The 16,540-nt window shown below is 46.7% G+C and overlaps 1 protein-coding gene across 2 annotated transcripts in view; it reads left to right on the forward strand.

Annotated features, from left to right (window-relative positions):
- PHF2 (PHD finger protein 2) overlaps positions 1-16,540 on the forward strand; it is a 61,014-nt gene that overhangs the window by 17,104 nt on the left and 27,370 nt on the right. For both annotated transcript variants that reach the window (XM_033071512.2, XM_033071511.2), the window contains exons 2-5: positions 6,330-6,415; positions 12,213-12,327; positions 14,658-14,818; positions 15,818-15,959. In XM_033071512.2, coding sequence (XP_032927403.1) covers positions 6,330-6,415; positions 12,213-12,327; positions 14,658-14,818; positions 15,818-15,959 — 504 coding nt within the window. The remainder of the gene's footprint in view (positions 1-6,329; positions 6,416-12,212; positions 12,328-14,657; positions 14,819-15,817; positions 15,960-16,540) is intronic.

Raw genomic sequence — 16,540 nt, forward strand, 5'->3', positions numbered from 1 at the left:
CAACCCTCACAAATATCTCCTTACTTGCTTGGAGGCTCCAAGTCTCTGGTGACTTGAGGGAAGGGCTGGAACTGGGCCAGGGGAGGGTCAGGCTGGATCTCAGGGAAAGGTTCTTCCCCAGAGGGTACTGGGCACTGCCCAGGCTCTCCAGGGAATGGGCACAGCCCTGAGGCTGCCAGAGCTCCAGGAACTCCCAGGGATGCACAGGGTGGGATTGTTGGGGTGTCTGTGCAGGGCCAGAAGCTGGACTGGGTGATCCTTGTGGGCCCTTTGATCTGAGGACATTGCATGATTTTATGAAGCCTCTGAAAGCTCTGTGTGGGCAGCACAGCCCAGCTCTTGCACAGAGTGAATGTTTGTCCATTTTAGAGCAACACCTTTGGGGCCATGGGGCAGGTGTTGGTGGTGCTGCCTACAGGGGGGAAACTGAGTCAAAAAGCTGAGCTCATTTCCTGAGATGAAAAGCAGTCCAAGCAAACTGATAAGCAGTGAGGATTTTCCTGTCCCTGCATTTAAGTGTTGCTGAAGCTTCTGGGCTCCTTGCACAGACTGTGCAAACACTGTTCAATTTTCAAGAGAAGTCCTTTCCCTTTCCCTTTCCCTTTCCCTTTCCCTTTCCCTTTCCCTTTCCCTTTCCCTTTCCCTTTCCCTTTCCCTTTCCCCTTCCCACATTTGTGTTTCTGTGAGCGAATGAGGTGATGTGAAATCCTGGCTGTCCAGTACAGCTTGAGTTCTCTCTCATTTAGGCCTTAATTAAAGACATCCAGGCAAGGGACCCTGACCCCTGTGCCCACACCAGCACGTATTCCTTTTGCTGTGCTTGGTCTTGGGTCTCCTACTGAGGTGACACCAACGTGTGTCCCTGTTCTCCTAAACTACTCCTCAGCTCGCTGCTTTGCTTTAACTGTAGCTGACAGCAGGCTTCAGCTCTCCAAAATCTCTGTTTCATGAAAACGTGACTGATTAGATGAGTCAAATCCTTCTGCTTAGGAAAAGGCTTGTCTCTTGGCTCTGGAGACACTGGAGAGCACACAGGCAGTCGCTCTGTAAAGCTACCAGGAAAGCAGCCCAGGAGACATGAACCCATGGAACAGCTAATTTCCTTGCTCTCAAAACAGCCTCCCTCTTTCCCTTTTTCTGTCTTTTATTAACTTCTCTTGTGCTCACAGTGTTGGCTGTTGCATTTCTGGATGCTGGGATGGACACTTAACATTGGCCTGGCATGAAAACATGAAGCATGAACCTCTCTACTGCTAGGCAGTGCTGCTTTTCTGCAGCACCTATGGCTTTGTCCAGGTGTGGAGGCTCCTGGAACCGGAAAGGTGTCTTCTGTACAAATGACACCTTGTTGGTAAGGAGGAGTCTTGTTGTGCAACAGGTGATCCGTGACACATGGAGGAATAGCAGTAATTAAGGGATAGGGGTAAGGTCAGGGTAAACACTAATTGTGACCTGCAAAAATGCTGGGAATTCTTCTGTGCTTCATGGAGCTTTGATGATTTGTCCTCCTGAGTTGGGGTGGAGCAGTGCCGGGAAGGGAAAGGATGTTAGTCTATTTTTATTTCAGCTCTATTTCTGTTTTCCTAAATTTGATTTTATTCCCCATCTAAGAGTCTTGTTTATTTTATTTTTTCATATTTTTCTATATTGTCTTCTGGTTGATAATGGAGGTGACATGGTTTTGATAGAAACAGGTACTATGGGGGTTAACTTTTCTCCTGAAGCTACTTAAAATGTCACTTCCCTGCAGATGACAACCCAAGGTTGCCAGAAACATTCATGCTATAAAACCAGTTAAATTTACACACCTTTTATTAGTGTTGCCTGCATAACAAAAAAAAAAATTGTTAACTTTATCAGACTATTGAAACTTGATAAATCTCTTCACTGCAAACACAGAAGCAATTTCATTTTAAAGTGGCAAAGGGCAGAGTTTCTAATAAAAATGTTATTTGTAGCCTCTGACTGCAAAAGCTTCCAATGTGCTAATTCTCCTTTAAGTCCATTTAACATGAGTGAGATATCAGCTTAAACAGCTGCAATATCAAAGCCTTTACTTGTCTTTTTTTTTTTTTCCCCTACAACAGTTTTGGTAAAATTCAAATACATTTTTAATAACATTTCCCTTTTATCTCATTATCAAATTAGTTTTACGCTGCCTCAACATGAGTTAAATCACTTAACAACCATTTAAAAATCAACTATTAGGTTGGTTAAAATTGTTCCAACAAGATTCCTGGATGCAGGATAATTAATCTCTTAGGCCATCTTTGTTGTGTTTAGGCAGGAGGGTTTTTTGAGCTGTGAGAGGTGGTGGTGGCTGCTGCTCCAGCATCCCACATCCCTGCCCTGCACAGCAGATGCATGCCCAGTTCCTGCTGGCACAGCTGCAGCCCCTCAGGCATTAAAGGCCATGGCACAGCAAGTGAGCGGCTTTGTGGGGTGTCTGGGAAGGGCTTTCTCTCACAAAAGAATTGTCCAGCCCTGGCACAGCTGCCTAGGGCACTGGTGGAGTTCCCATACCTGGAGGCATTTAAAAACTCTGTGGATGTGGCACTTGGGGACGTGGGTTAGTGGTGGCCTTGGCAGTGCTGGGGATGGTTGGACTTAATGGTCTTTGAAGGCTTTTCCAGCCTATTTCTGTGGAAATGCTACAGCTCAGTGATTCTATCCTTCAACAAGCAAAATTTTTTTCCTTCTAACCTAACAGTGCTACTGGGAACTCTTTGCAGTTCTTTCCTGACAATGGGAACGCACCTAGATCCCACATTGACACTGCTGTGGAACTGCTGTGTCCTGCTCCTGAGGACCCTGCCTGGGTCCTGAGCACAGAACCTGGATCCTGAACACAGCACTTGGATCCTGAGCACCCTGCCTGGGTTCTGAGCACCCTGCTTGGGTCCTGAGCACAGCACCTGAGTCCTGAACGCAGAACCTGGATCCTGAACACAGCACTTGGATCCTGAGTACCCTGCCTGGGTCCTGAGCACAGCACCTGGATCCCAGGCACATCACCTGTGATCAAGCACTGGCTGTGATCCCATGCCAGCTGCCTTTAGACCCATCTGATCATTTTCAAATGCTTGGTTTGAGTATTTTTGATGTTTGTTTCTCTTGGGCAAATGGAGCTGAGAAAAAAATCTGGAGGGACCTAAGCAGAGTGTTCTCATGGGAAAAACCAATGGACACAAACCACAGAGTGCCATTTGTGCTGCAATTTGGGGGCTGAGGGGGAGAACATCACTCAGTCACTGTAGATGACTTGGTTTTCTTCAGCTGGATAAATGCTTTGATTTTATATTATTGGTAATTAACCACCCTGAGAAAAAATACATGAGTAAATTGGATAGGAAATGCTTCAGAACTTGGCCCTGGCTTCCACCCCAGCTGGCAGTCTCCTTCTGCTTTTTGCTCCCAGGTGGAAATGCTCAGACCAACCCTAGGGTCAGCCTCAGGCCCCTGCTACCCAAATCTTGCTCTGTAAACCAAATGCCGGCACTTGTTCCTCTGCTGGCAGGAATGGTTGCATGGGAGTGTCTGGCAGTCTGGCTTTAACTTTCGGTGGGAATTTGGTTTCCCGTGCCTATATCCATGTGGAATCCACCAACGGTCCTGCTGGTGGCAGTGCCTGGAGAGCCCAGCTGTGCTGGGTGAGAGGAGTAGCCCAGCCTGGGGTGGGTTGCTATTTTGGTTCCTGATCTCCCGAGGCAGTTCAGCTGGGAGATCCCTTCGACAGTTCACACTCACAGTTTCCCACACAGAGAGGGCAGCAGCTTCTCCCTGTGAGGAGCCGTAAGTGGCCAAACCTTATTCCAAAGCCGTGCTGTTGCTGGAAAAGTTGACTGTATCTTGTAGAGGCCCACTGGAGTTTGAGGTCAGTTATTTTTACTTCTCTGCATTGTTCTCTCAGATGTTTGACTCCCTCAGAACAATGGCTCCCACCATGCTGCAGCCATCACCCTGTGCCACAGCTGCTCAAACCTCCTCCCATCCCATGCCAAGGGTCTCATCTCCTTACTTTAGCTAAATATAGACTTTTCAAGCTCTTGTAGAGAGCCTAATCCATACCTTTACTGAGCTTAGCCAGCTGAATCCAGTGGCATAAGCAGCTGACACAGCTTTGTGGGTAGAGGAATCCTCTACATTCTCTTACACTGGCTCTAATCTACCAGGTTTTGTTTACATTTTCTACTGAATAATCTGGTATTTTCTATTAATTTTTTCTGGTATTTTCTACCAATCTGATATTTTTGTCTATATATGTACAGGATTCTAAGGACTGGATTGTTGTGTTGGTGAACTTCAGTTTTTCAAGAGCACACAATAATTTTGTATTTTTTCAAGTAACTGTTTAATGAAAAAAATCAACCAACTCTGCAGTTGCTCTGACACGTTTCCAAAATAATGATTTCTGTTCCCAGTCTGGGTTCAAAGAGATGAGAGTGTCCCTGGCTTTGGTTGCAGAGCTTCACTCACCCTGGGCTCTTTGTTTTGAAGGGAGCTGGTTCCCACATTGACAGCTGCAACAGGGGCACCATACCCACCAAGGTTTCTGACAGGATCTTATTTTGACACAACATTTAAAATGGTAATAAAAAGGATGTGTTTCTGTATCTAAGCTAGTTTGACCTTTCCCAGTGTGGTTGCAACCTTGGTTTTGTTGCTGTTGTTCTCCAGCTGCAGGTGTGTCTGTGGTTTGTGATAGTGACATGCAGCACCGTGTGCCTCAGGGTCAGCAGGGGGTTCAAAACCACCTCTGGCAATGGGGGCTCACAGTGCATTTTAACAGCTGCTTCCCTGCCCCAGGTGTGCTTAATGCTGGTTCTTGGACACCTGCACACCCCACCAAGGGCACCCAGAGCCCTGAACTCCTCAGGGAGCGGGTCCAGGGACTCTTATGGGAGGGGTGGGTACAGAACTGTGTTATCCCTCCTTTATCAGCATCTGGGTCATGGCCTACCTGCTTCTGGACCAGCACCAGGTGCTGCTGGTGCGTCCATCCTGTATGAGTTTCTCCCATTGCTGAACCCATTTTTGAACATGCTGGTGTCCTGCAGAGCTTGTACAGAGTGAGAATGGTTCTGTGAGGGGTTCTGTGAAGTGCGTGGTAGAACTGGCTCATGCTACTGCCTGGCCTTTGGGGTGGAGCAGCCATCCTCTGCTCTCCTTCCTCCAGGCAGAAACAGGAGCAATGAACTCTGAACTCCTGCACTCATCAGTGCTCAGCAGTGCTGGGGAATGCCAGGAGGCAGAATGTGGCCTTGTGCATCGAGGTGGCACTGTGTGAGCCCTGCCCATACTTTTTCCCTGGCAGAAAAGCAGTGTTGGTGTTCTCTGGAGCTGAGGAACACTGGGAGCTGTTCCCTGCTCCCTGCAGAGCACTGGGGAGGCATTTCAGGCGATGAAGTAGAGGAAGCCCAGGAGAGCTCCTGGCATGGTGTGATCCAACCTTGCTTATACTGGAGCTTAAGGTGCCTCTGATGCCTCTCATGGGTGATCTTGCCTAGCTAAGCTCCCATAGAGCCAAGGCACCAGGGATGGATCCCACACCACCCCCCTGAGCCCTCTTCTCTGTATGGTGCCTTGCAGCCTGGGCTGCTCCTGAGACAGGCAACAGGAGCAGAGTCTCCTTTGACCTTCCTCCGTGGCAGGACATGCTGGAGCCGGAGTGTTTGGCTGCTGCTTGGCTCGTGGGCTGTGCAGCAGCTTCTTGTGTCGGGTGCTTCAGTGCTTTGCCGTGTGTTTGGCTCTTCCCCAGCACTGTACTCACACAAGATCGTCCATGGGCGTGCCCAGGGCTGCGGGCGCTGCTGCTGTGTCCCATCCAAACCCACCTCGGTGGCATCCTGGCACAGCCAGCAGTGCTGAGCTGGGGGTCTGCTTCACCTCCTCATCTTCCACATTGCAACAGAGGTGGGACCTATGGAAGCTGGGCATGTGGTATCCCTTGCCAAGATCCCTCTGGTACTTCACAGCTGCCCGCATGTATTTTGTGAAGGTGTGTTTTGTTAATCAGCTTTACGTGGGATGGTGCTGGGAGAACTCTGTGGAGGTGCAAAATAGTCTCCTTGGAAAGAGAAATTCTGTGGGATTCTCTGCCACATTTTCATGGGGTTCCACAGTGGTCTACTAGGTGGGCTTCTGGCTGGCAGCTTTTGGAGCAGCTCCTCAGGAATGTAGGCTACACAAACCCAGTCTGTACCTATGTACACAGCCTCAGAGCTGGTTTGGGCAGGTCAGTGCGGCTGTACGGCAAACGTACGGGGCTGTCATTATTACTGGTGCACTTGAAGATGGGCTAATGTCAGATTTACCTTCTTGTGTTCCAGCTGTGTCGGTGTGGAAGAAGAAGAGGCACCCGATATTGACATCTATCATTGTCCAAATTGTGAGAAAACCCATGGAAAGTCGACTTGTAAGTACACTGTGCAACCAGTCTTCAACATGCTGCAGGGTGGGGGTGTTTGAAAACAGGAGCTTTTAATTTTGGTCATGCCTCAGTATCATATGCCATGAATATTGGAATTCAAACCAGAAGGAGAAGAAAGGTGTTAGTGGGAGGAAAGTGCGGGTTGATCATGGAGCTTTGGATGCAACCTTAGGCACACATGAGAGCTCATGCAGGCACTTACCTGGAAAACTGCAGTCCCTGGCCCCACAAAAACCTGAGTGTCCTTCTGCATGAATCATGCCCACACTCAGTAATGTGGGCTAGAAAAACCCTATGGAGGCGGCTAAGTGCTAATAGAGGGAGTTTTGGAACCTACATGGTGTTTTCTGTCTGCAGATGAGAAGAGTAAGAAACAGGTTGTTTTGCTTGGCCTGGATATAGAATTGCAGTGATTTCAGTGTCAGTCAAAATTGTAGGATGCACTGAGGGTGCCAATTCTTGCATTTCTTTCACAGGAAAAAGGTTCTCCTGAGCAAAAGTGACAGTTGATCTCAGTGGGAGTTTTGTCTGGGAAGGAATCGTGGGATGTATTTGCTTTGGTCAGATTAATTCACAAATTCTTTCTATTATACAATGGAGAGAAAAAAAGAAAATAAACCAATCCCTGTGAAAGATGAAATGCTTTGCTTGAAAACCAGTTATTATAAATAAGCAACAGTGCTGGGGAGCATCCTGCTGCTCTGCAACCTCAGGGTATCCTGCAGAGGAAGAGCACTGTGCTCATCTGCTGGAGCTGAGAGAATCCTGATAACCTTTTATTTAGTGTGAAATAGGGGATGACTGGAAAGTGACTCCTGTTGTGTTAAAATTCAGAATTTTTAACCCAAGCAATTATTTCTGTATTGCCTTAATTGTTAAAGTTTAAAAAATTTCTAATGGGAATGGGATGGAGTCTGAAGCATTTGTTTTGTGGGCAAAAATAGAATTGTATTTACACTGCAATTTTTAAAAAGTGAAATGTGAACTAGAAACCTGAAAGACCAGCAGCTGTTCCTGTCTGCCAGAGGGTCCAACTGAGAAGCTGGCAAAATCCTCGTTGGGGGGCTGGTTCTGAAAGACTTAACAAAATCAGTATGTGCCTACAAAAATGCTCTAGTTTGAAAGTATCAGCCTTTCTAGTGTTTTGTTTTCCTGGTTACACAAATAGCCACAAATAATTTTGAAGTGAATGATTTGGGATTGAAGGGGGAGTGACTGCAGACACTCCCAGACTGTTCCTAACCCAGGAGGGAAGCAGCAGCACAGGATCTGAGCCTCTGAGAGTGTCAGTACATAACACTGAGATGGGTCTGATACTTTGATTTCTTTCACTTTTTAAAAAAATTATAAATTATGAAAGGCACCTACTGTTCAGTGCAAGGGGAAAAACCCAGACAGAAGCAGCAAAAACCTATAATCAGAAATCAAATATCAATTCTATAAAAACTGGGGTGTGTCATCCTAGAATTCAAGACATGGCAGTTTTGATAAAAAGATTGCAAGTTTAATGTACCAGTTATGATGAGGAGACTTGAATTGACAACAACATTCTCATGCTTTTAAAAAGGTTTCTGCCTATCCAGTTATTTTTATCCAAATTAAAATCCACTGGTGTGTCCCAGAGCATGCAGCGCAGCAGAAAGTGCTGCTGGAGCACAGTTCCACCCCCAACCATGGGCAGGGACACCTCCCACTGTCCCAGGCTTCTCCAAGCCCCAATGTCCAACCTGGCCTTGGGCGCTGCCAGGGATCCAGGGGCAGCCACAGCTGCTCTGGGCACCCTGTGCCAGGGCCTGCCCACCCTCACAGGGAACAATTTCTGCCCAATATCCCATCCATCCTTGCCCTATGGCAGTGGAAAGCCACTCCCTGTGTCCTGTCCCTCCATCCCTTGTCCCCAGTCCCTCTCCAGCTCTCATGGAGCCCCTTTAGGTCCTGGCAGGGGCTCTGAGCTCTCCCTGGAGCCTTCTCTTCTCCAGGTGAGCACCCCCAGCTCTCCCAGCCTGGCTCCAGAGCACAGGGGCTCCAGCCCTGGAGCAGCTCCGTGGCCTCCTCTGGATTCTCCAGCAGCTCCGTGTCCTTGTGCTGTTGGTCCCAGGGCTGGAAGCAGCTCTGCAGGTGGGGTCTCAGAAGGTGTCCCTTGACCCTCCTCCCTCTGGGGATGCAGCCATTCTGTAGGGCAGCAAGGACACTTCCTTTTCTCCCTTTGAATAGAGCATAGACAGTTCAATGACATGCAACACCAATCACCAAACAAGTGAAGTGCAACAATTTTATTTAAACATAAATTATTCCTCTCCTTATCTTCAGTTTTGGTGACAATGTCACAAGCTGCATAGTAATTTTCCCTACTAATGTGTAGAATTGTGGATCCTGTGGAAAGAGGAGGCTGTTCTGCTGTAGCCCATCCTTGCAGGGTACAGCATGCCAGGGGAGTTAAAAGCTGGATGAAGTGAAGGAGGGAGTGGCTTGGCTGGTGAATTCCATCTGCTGGAATTTGCATGGAGGATGTCCTGCTGCAGGGCTTGGGTGCTAGTGGGAGATTGCTTCCTTTGCCTATTAACTGCTCCAGAATCTGTTCAGACCCATTATCCAGCACTATTAGCTCTGTAATAAAGGAGTAGGAGTTGTACCAATGCCAGTAGTTCACTGGTAGGATTTAATTATTGTGAGATTAGCAAAGGGAAACACAGACACCAATTGTCTGTTATGCAACTTGTCTGGATTTAAAAATATAAGTGTATTTTTGGAGCTTGCCTTCTACCAGATATGTTTTCCAGATGTCAAATTTAAAAATCATTTTCCTCTCCCTACATTTTTCCACATTACCACTGTGGTGAGTGGCTGCTCTCAGAAGATTGCTTCCTGTCACATGGCATTTTAAGCCATTCCTGTTAAATGAAATGAGTAGGGACTTCTCTTTGGGAAAAATTGTCCATATTATCCAGCATTTTCTGACATCATTTCAATAAAATGTAAAGGCTTCATTTGGGCAGGCTTGGCTCATTTTCATAACACAGTCTAAAATGCTGGGTTTGATTGCTACCTTGTCTGCAGCAGTGAAAATCAGGAGAAATCCTTTGGAATCAGTGGAGTTACAGAGCTGCAAGTAAGCCAAAGGCTTTGGCTGGCTTTAAGTGGCTACAACCTTTGGTGTTGATCAGTAGAGAGCTCAGAGGGTGCTCCTGGGTATCCCTGCTTTAGGAAGCACCCTGGTCATGGTTGGAACAAGACTGGCTTTAAGGTCCCTTCGCATTCAAACAAAAAAACTCAAAAAACTCCAAAAAATTTAAAAAACTCCGAAATGACTGAGTCCAACCTGTGACTGATCACCAGCTTGTCAAGACCAGAGCACTGAGTGCCATGCCCAGTTGTCCCATGAGCACTTCCAGGGATGGGCACTCCACCCCTTCCCTGGGCAGCCCTGTCCCTGCTTGACCACCCTTTCATTCTTATCGAGCATTCAAGTTGATGATCCCTTCTACACAAATAGGTTTGACATAATATATGTATTCCTGTGAATTACTCATTTTGAGATACAGTTTTTGTAAAAATGTATTTCCTTTTTCCCATGTTGGACTTCCCAAAGATTAAATTTGATCAGAAAGATCTGCAGAAAAAGAAATCTGCAATAACTTACAACATGTAGCTTTTCTGGCCAAAGCTGGGATCTGCTGGGAGCCTTTAGTCCTTACTGTGGTGTTCATGGCAAAGATCAAATATAGAAAGTGTGGTTGAAAATGGCCAAGGCTCGAGTGTTTGATGCAGTGTAATGGACTCCAGCTGCCATCCAGGAGACAGCCCCTCCTTGGGAACACTCTGGGGTGAGGAATCCGGGCTGCCTCTGCAGAAGGGCTCGATGGGGAGAGGTGGTTGGGGAGGTTCAAGGGAGAGAGCTGGATAGGAGAGGTGGCTGGGGAGGTTCATGGGAGAGGTGGATGCCTGCCAGCTCTTGGTGCTGAGGCAAAGAGCTTCCCTGAAGTTTTGGGAGAGTTGCAGTGGATTTGTCAATTCAGTACTGATCTGTCGCTTTCATTTCCTGACGCTCCATGCTATCTGTAGTGTAATAGAGGAATGTGCTTAGAGGATAAGCTCTTTAATTTTCCTGTGTCAAGTGACACCTCTTTCCCTGGGACTTGCACTCAGAGCGCAAGTGCAATCAGCGCACTCGTGGTGTGGATTCGGATGTGCTGAGAGGGGGAGAAGCCAGAGGTTGGGAAGGGAGGGAGAGCAGGAAGGTTTGGCATTCAAGCCAGGCTTGTTTCCTTTGTTACCAGGAGCATTGAATTAATACACTAAGCCTGAGAGTCATTAAGATAAAGAATTAGGAGCTTTAATGAATATCTCCAGCTAGGCTGAAGCCTGCATGGAACTAATAAACCCATCATGCTTTGTGCAAAACCTGGGATGGACTCACTAGGAGATGTCTTTCCTTGAGTTATTTCAGGGCTGTGGTCGGGAAAGCAAAATTTGCTGTTTCCAAATCTCATGCATTATGTCGCTAAACTCCAGATTCCTTTCCAAATGGAAAAATCTGTGTGTACAAAGAGTGAGGAATGGGTGCCATCCTTGAGGAGTCTGCTGCCTTCCCTCATTGTTTTGATAAGAGTCTGGACTTGGGGCGAAATACTGAGTTTCATGATGTAAAACAAGGGTGGGAAATGAAAGTATGTGACATGAAAATTCTATTAACAGAGGCCTTAAATGATACAAATGTGGAAAAACCCAGTTTCCTAACAAAGTGAGTTTCTCTGGACACACTGTGGAAGCAGGAACAGCTGAGGGAGATAGTGCTGACTCAGGGGAAAACCAGGACCAGTTTTTCTTGCTTTGTGTTATCTGGCTGTCAGAGGTAGGGCAAAACCACACTGAAACCTGAAGGGCCCATGTGCTCACTCCTGCTGGCCCTTTATCCCTGATGGACTGTCCTGCGTGTCCATCCTTCATTGGGAGCAGAGTCAAGCTGCAGGTCTGAGCCATAACAAATACCCTTCCCTGCACTTCTAGCATCTAGCTCCTTTCCTGCCTTTGCCTTTGCCTTTGCCTTCCCTTCCCTTCCCTTCCCTTCCCTTCCCTTCCCTTCCCTTCCCTTCCCTTCCCTTCCCTTCCCTTCCCTTCCCTTCCCTTCCCTTCCCTTCCCTTCCCTTCCCTTCCCTTCCCTTCCCTTCCCTTCCCTTCCCTTCCCTTCCCTTCCCTTCCCTTCCCTTCCCTTCCCTTCCCTTCCCTTCCCTTCCCTTCCCTTCCCTTCCCTTCCCTTCCCTTCCCTTCCCTTCCCTTCCCTTCCCTTCCCTTCCCTTCCCTTCCCTTCCCTCTCCATGCTGTGTGCAGGCCACACTAAAATCCATCAAACTTGGTGTCAAATCTTTCACTACTGAACAAAGCTTTATTCTGAGGTAATTCCTGATGAGTGCACTCCCACAGAACTGTCCTGCAGGCTGTCCAAGGGCCTTTCTGGGAGTTTCCTGGTGAGGATGAGGGCCCGTGTGAGAGCCCAGGGTGTCTGGAGCCGGTGCTTGTGTAAAGCTGCAGGCACTGCAGTGAGCAATTACCCAACTGCTGCCCTCTGCTCCAAAATGCTTACTGCTCACTCTGTAATGGATCTTCAGCTTCACCACAATTGTCTAATGGGGCAGTGAGAGTGATATTAAAATCTGCAGGGCAGCATGGCAGGGGTTCCCTCCACTCTGCTCGTGTGAGAAATTAAATGAAGATTCATCCTTTCTGCCAATGTCTTAATAATTATCTTCAGCTTAACATAGCTGTCCAATTCATTCTTTTTCAGTGAAAAAGAAAAGGAATTGGCATAAGCATGATACCGGCCAGACAACGGAGGTCAAGCCTGTACAGAATGGGAGCCAAGTGTTTATTAAAGAGCTTCGAAGTCGGACATTTCCCAGGTGGGTTTTGGTGTAGACAGGGTGCAGGGCAGTGCTGGGGTCCTGTGAGGCTGGGAATGGTCTGTGCTGGAAGCACTGCAGAGTATTGGTGATTAAGTCAGTGCTGTTTGACTGCAGATGTCCCAGGCTCTTCCCTTTTTCACATTTGTGCAGCTGTATTCAGATCTCCTCTCAGCTGAGCCCAGTACCTGTGGATTTCCACAGATGCTGGGATTTGGGAAGGCAAGGATCATGGAATGACAGAATGGTTTGTGTGGGAAGGGACCTTAAAGCCCACCCAGTGCCACCTCTGCCATGGCCAGGGACACCTTCCACTGTCCCAAGGTGCTCTAAGCCCCATCCAGACTGGCCTTGGACATTCCAGGGATCCATGGGCAGCCACTCTGGGCTTCTGTGCCAGGGCCTCACCCCCTTACAGGTAACAATTCCTTCCAAACATCCAATCTAAATCTGTCCTAGTTTAAAATTCTTCTCCGTTGTCCTATCATTATCTGCCTCTGGAGAAACTCGCTCTTGCTGTTTTTTAGAAGACCCCTTTAGGCACTGAAAGTGGCTCTAAGATCTCCCCAGAGCCTTCTCCAGGCTGAACCTGAGTGTGTTTGATCCCTAGAACATCCACTTGCATAAGAAACTAACAAATTTACTGCATAGAATTTTCCAGTTCTCAAAATTCCAATGTCTTTGCTGAAGTCTGTTCCTATCTTGGACAGAACAATGACATGCTCAGTTGCTGGGTGACAAAGACTCTCTCACTGGGGTAATGAATGGTGCTAATTGTTAGGTGACATGTCCCACATGTTATTAGGCTGCTCCACAGCCATTTGCCAGAGTCATCATTTTCTTTTTGACTCTTTAATACAGGCTGTAGCCAAATAAATCCTTAATTATTAATAACTAATTATTTTAGAAGAATCCTTGGAGAGTGGCAAAGTAAACACAGAACTTTCTCCTTTTTATGGAGAATTTAATTTCACATTTAATTTAAGATACTAGTCTTAGACTGCTTAAAGAAATAACTGAAAATAATTCTGAGAAGTATTTTGTAGCTTTTGCAGATTTATTTTACTGAGGTCAGGATCCAGTATTTTTACTTACCTTGCTATTTCCATTGGGGCCTGCAAGGATTTTGTATCTTTGCTGTTGATCTTTCTTTTTTTTTTCATTTTTGTAATTTTTAATTTGACAGGTTGCACAGCTCATTTTTAAAAAGATTTATGGCCCAGGCAGACTGATTTCAATGACCTCAGGTGGCCTCTGAGACTGCAGTCACACATGCAGTATCTCTGAGTCACTCCAAAATTGTTATAAATAATACAGGCCCCCGTTTTTGCCTCTTTGTTACTCATTAATGTGTGCATAAGAAAATCCTACTGCCAAATGAATCTTGTGATACAGGAGGGTCTGCAGCACAAAGAAATGCCTGCAAGACCTGGGGCTCGAACACAAAGTCTCGTGGAGGAATTTTCTCCTCCAAAGCAATGGATGAGATGTGCAGATGTGACAGAGCAGCCCCAGCACTTGGCACCCAGAGCTGCTAGAGTGGTCAGGGGGCTCACACCAGGAGTATCACTGGTGACTCCCAGCATGAGGCAGGGAATGAACACAACCAGTGTTCACAACCCTCGGTGTGTATGTGGGAGGGTCTCAGGTCAAAAGGAACACTGAAGAGAGCATTCTCTTCATGTCATTCTGTTCTAGAAAGATAATACCAAAATAGTGCTGGAGTAGCAAGAGTAGCAGTGATAACAATTAAATTGATTATTCCCTGGGAGGGTGGACAGGCCCTGGCACAGCGTGCCCAGAGCAGCTGTGGCTACCCCTGGATCCCTGGCAGTGTCCAAGGCCAGGCTGGGCAATGGAACTTGGAGCAGCCTGGGACAGTGGAAGGTGTCCCTGCCACTTCAAAATGATCTGCAGCATATTTCCTGAGTACATTATTCAACTGCTTTAAATTTATTTGCAAAGCATTTCTAGGGCCATTTATTTGAGACTGAGTAACATTTTTAATATCACCTTCCTTAGCGTAAAACATCTAACATTAATTCCTTTAACACTGATCACTGGTAGCTATCCTACAGCTGAGGAAAATGGTCTTTTGCCCTCAGCTGTTATTTTAGGACTTCCCAGTAGTTGAAGCGTGAGGCTTGAGTGATTGATGTTGCATGATTTTATTGTGCCCTTCATGCTTTGCAGTGAACGGGGTTTTGGCTCATGTACCTAATTTGCCTATAATTCCTTTTCCAAGTGTCTACCTTTAAGCAGTGAAATGCAGAATATTCCATACTCAGTGTGGAGGCCCCTCACCACTGAATATGTGTTTGGTTTTGCAGTGCTGAAGACATAGTGGTGAAAGTGCCAGGCAGCCAGCTGACAGCGGAGTATTTGGAAGAGAAGGGCTTTGCAGAGCCCATCCTGGTCCCCAAGAAGGATGGGCTGGGCCTGGCTGTGCCTGCACCCACCTTCTATGTCAGCGACGTCGAGAACTACGTCGGTGGGTACCTGGCATTGTACTGCTTGGAGCTCAGCTGCTTTATAGAAATAATTACAGTAATTTCACGACTATAAGGCGCACCGGATTATAAGGTGCACTTTTTTTTTTTTTTTGCAGTGAAGATCCGTGCCACGCGCAACAAAGTAATGAATTAGTAACAGAATCCTGCGATCGTAGGGTTTACTGGCAGGTGCTCAATTTGCAAACATTTTTCACGGATTGGTGTAGCCTTTAAATGCAGCCCCAGGCGCTCTCCCTGTGCCACGGGCCCCATCACTCCCGCCCACTGTTCTCCCGCACCCTGCAACCGCTCCCGGCACTGGGCTGCTTGTGGCTCTCGCTACTCGCACAGCTCTTGCCTGCTTGCAGTCATTTGATTGTGAGCTTCATGTTTGCTGCTGCGCAATGTGAAACAGAAATTGTTTTGAGATCCCTTCCATACTGAAACTTTTTTCATATATAAGGAGCACCAGATTATAAGGCACACTTCCAGGTTTCGATCAAAATTCTAGGCTTTAAGGTGCACCTTATAGTCGTGAAATTACTGTACTTGTGTGGAAAATTGTAAAATGTATTGTAAAATATTGTCTGTGCCATGTGCTGTGCTGGTCTCAGTGTTTGTTATGTAGTGGGAGCTTGTAGTTAGCAATTAAGTCACTCTTGTTTTGTGTGGCAGCTTGGCAGTGAAGCTGAGCCAGCCTGCTCTGCTCTTCACAGCTCTGCACAAGCAGTAACAGCCAAAGTAGTATCGAGGAATGGTTTTCCCAGGAACATGACTACAAAAGCACCATTTGATGGGTATTTATGTGTATGCAGGTCTTTCACGCGTATGTGTCTGTGTGGGTACGTACATAAGCAACAGGGAGATCCAAGGGCTGAAAAGGTCAGAAAATCAGAAGATTGAGATGTTTCTGGACAGGTTAACTCACCCCCAAGCACAGAAAAGGGGGCAAGGCAGACTGTCCATCAACCTGTCCTCTCCACTGAATTCATGTGCAGGGCCGGAGCGGAGTGTTGATGTCACTGATGTCACCAAGCAGAAAGATTGCAAGATGAAGCTCAAGGAATTTGTAGATTACTACTACAGCACAAACAGGAAAAGGGTCTTAAATGTCACAAACCTGGAGTTCTCTGACACCAGGTAAGGGTTCAACTTGCTGTACAGTAATTACTACAGATTTGTTTTGATTTATAATTTGCATTTAATTTATTATTTTGTATATACCACGTTTCTATATAATAACATAGCTGTGTACTCTGCTATACTATCCTATGTGTTTATTTTTGAATTATATTAATATTACTTACATGGAATTACAGTAATTTCACAATTACAAGCTGCACCATTTTGACCAAAGTTTTGGTGGAAACCCGGAAGTGTGACTAGTAATCTGGGGCGGCTAATATATTAACAAAAATGTGATATCTGCCCTTACCTGGTACTGTGCCGGTCTGTCCCAAGCAAAAATGGTTTGAAATCCATGGTTTCCCGGTGTTCTGACGATGAACCAATCAGAGAACAGCTTATTGCCTGCCTGTGGATGATGGCATTACTGGCAGGGCGGGGGGTATTATCAGGGTGAGTTCTTCCCTCGGCGACTTCTTCCCTTGGTGACTTCTTCCCTCAGCATGGCTGCGGTGAAGAGACTAGCGTACAATGCTGAGTTTAAATTGAAAGCAATTGACTATGCAAAAGAACATGGGAATAGACCTGCAGCTAGA

This window comes from Catharus ustulatus, chromosome 13, assembly GCF_009819885.2.
Source record: "Catharus ustulatus isolate bCatUst1 chromosome 13, bCatUst1.pri.v2, whole genome shotgun sequence".
In the NCBI taxonomy this organism is placed as follows: domain Eukaryota; kingdom Metazoa; phylum Chordata; class Aves; order Passeriformes; family Turdidae; genus Catharus; species Catharus ustulatus.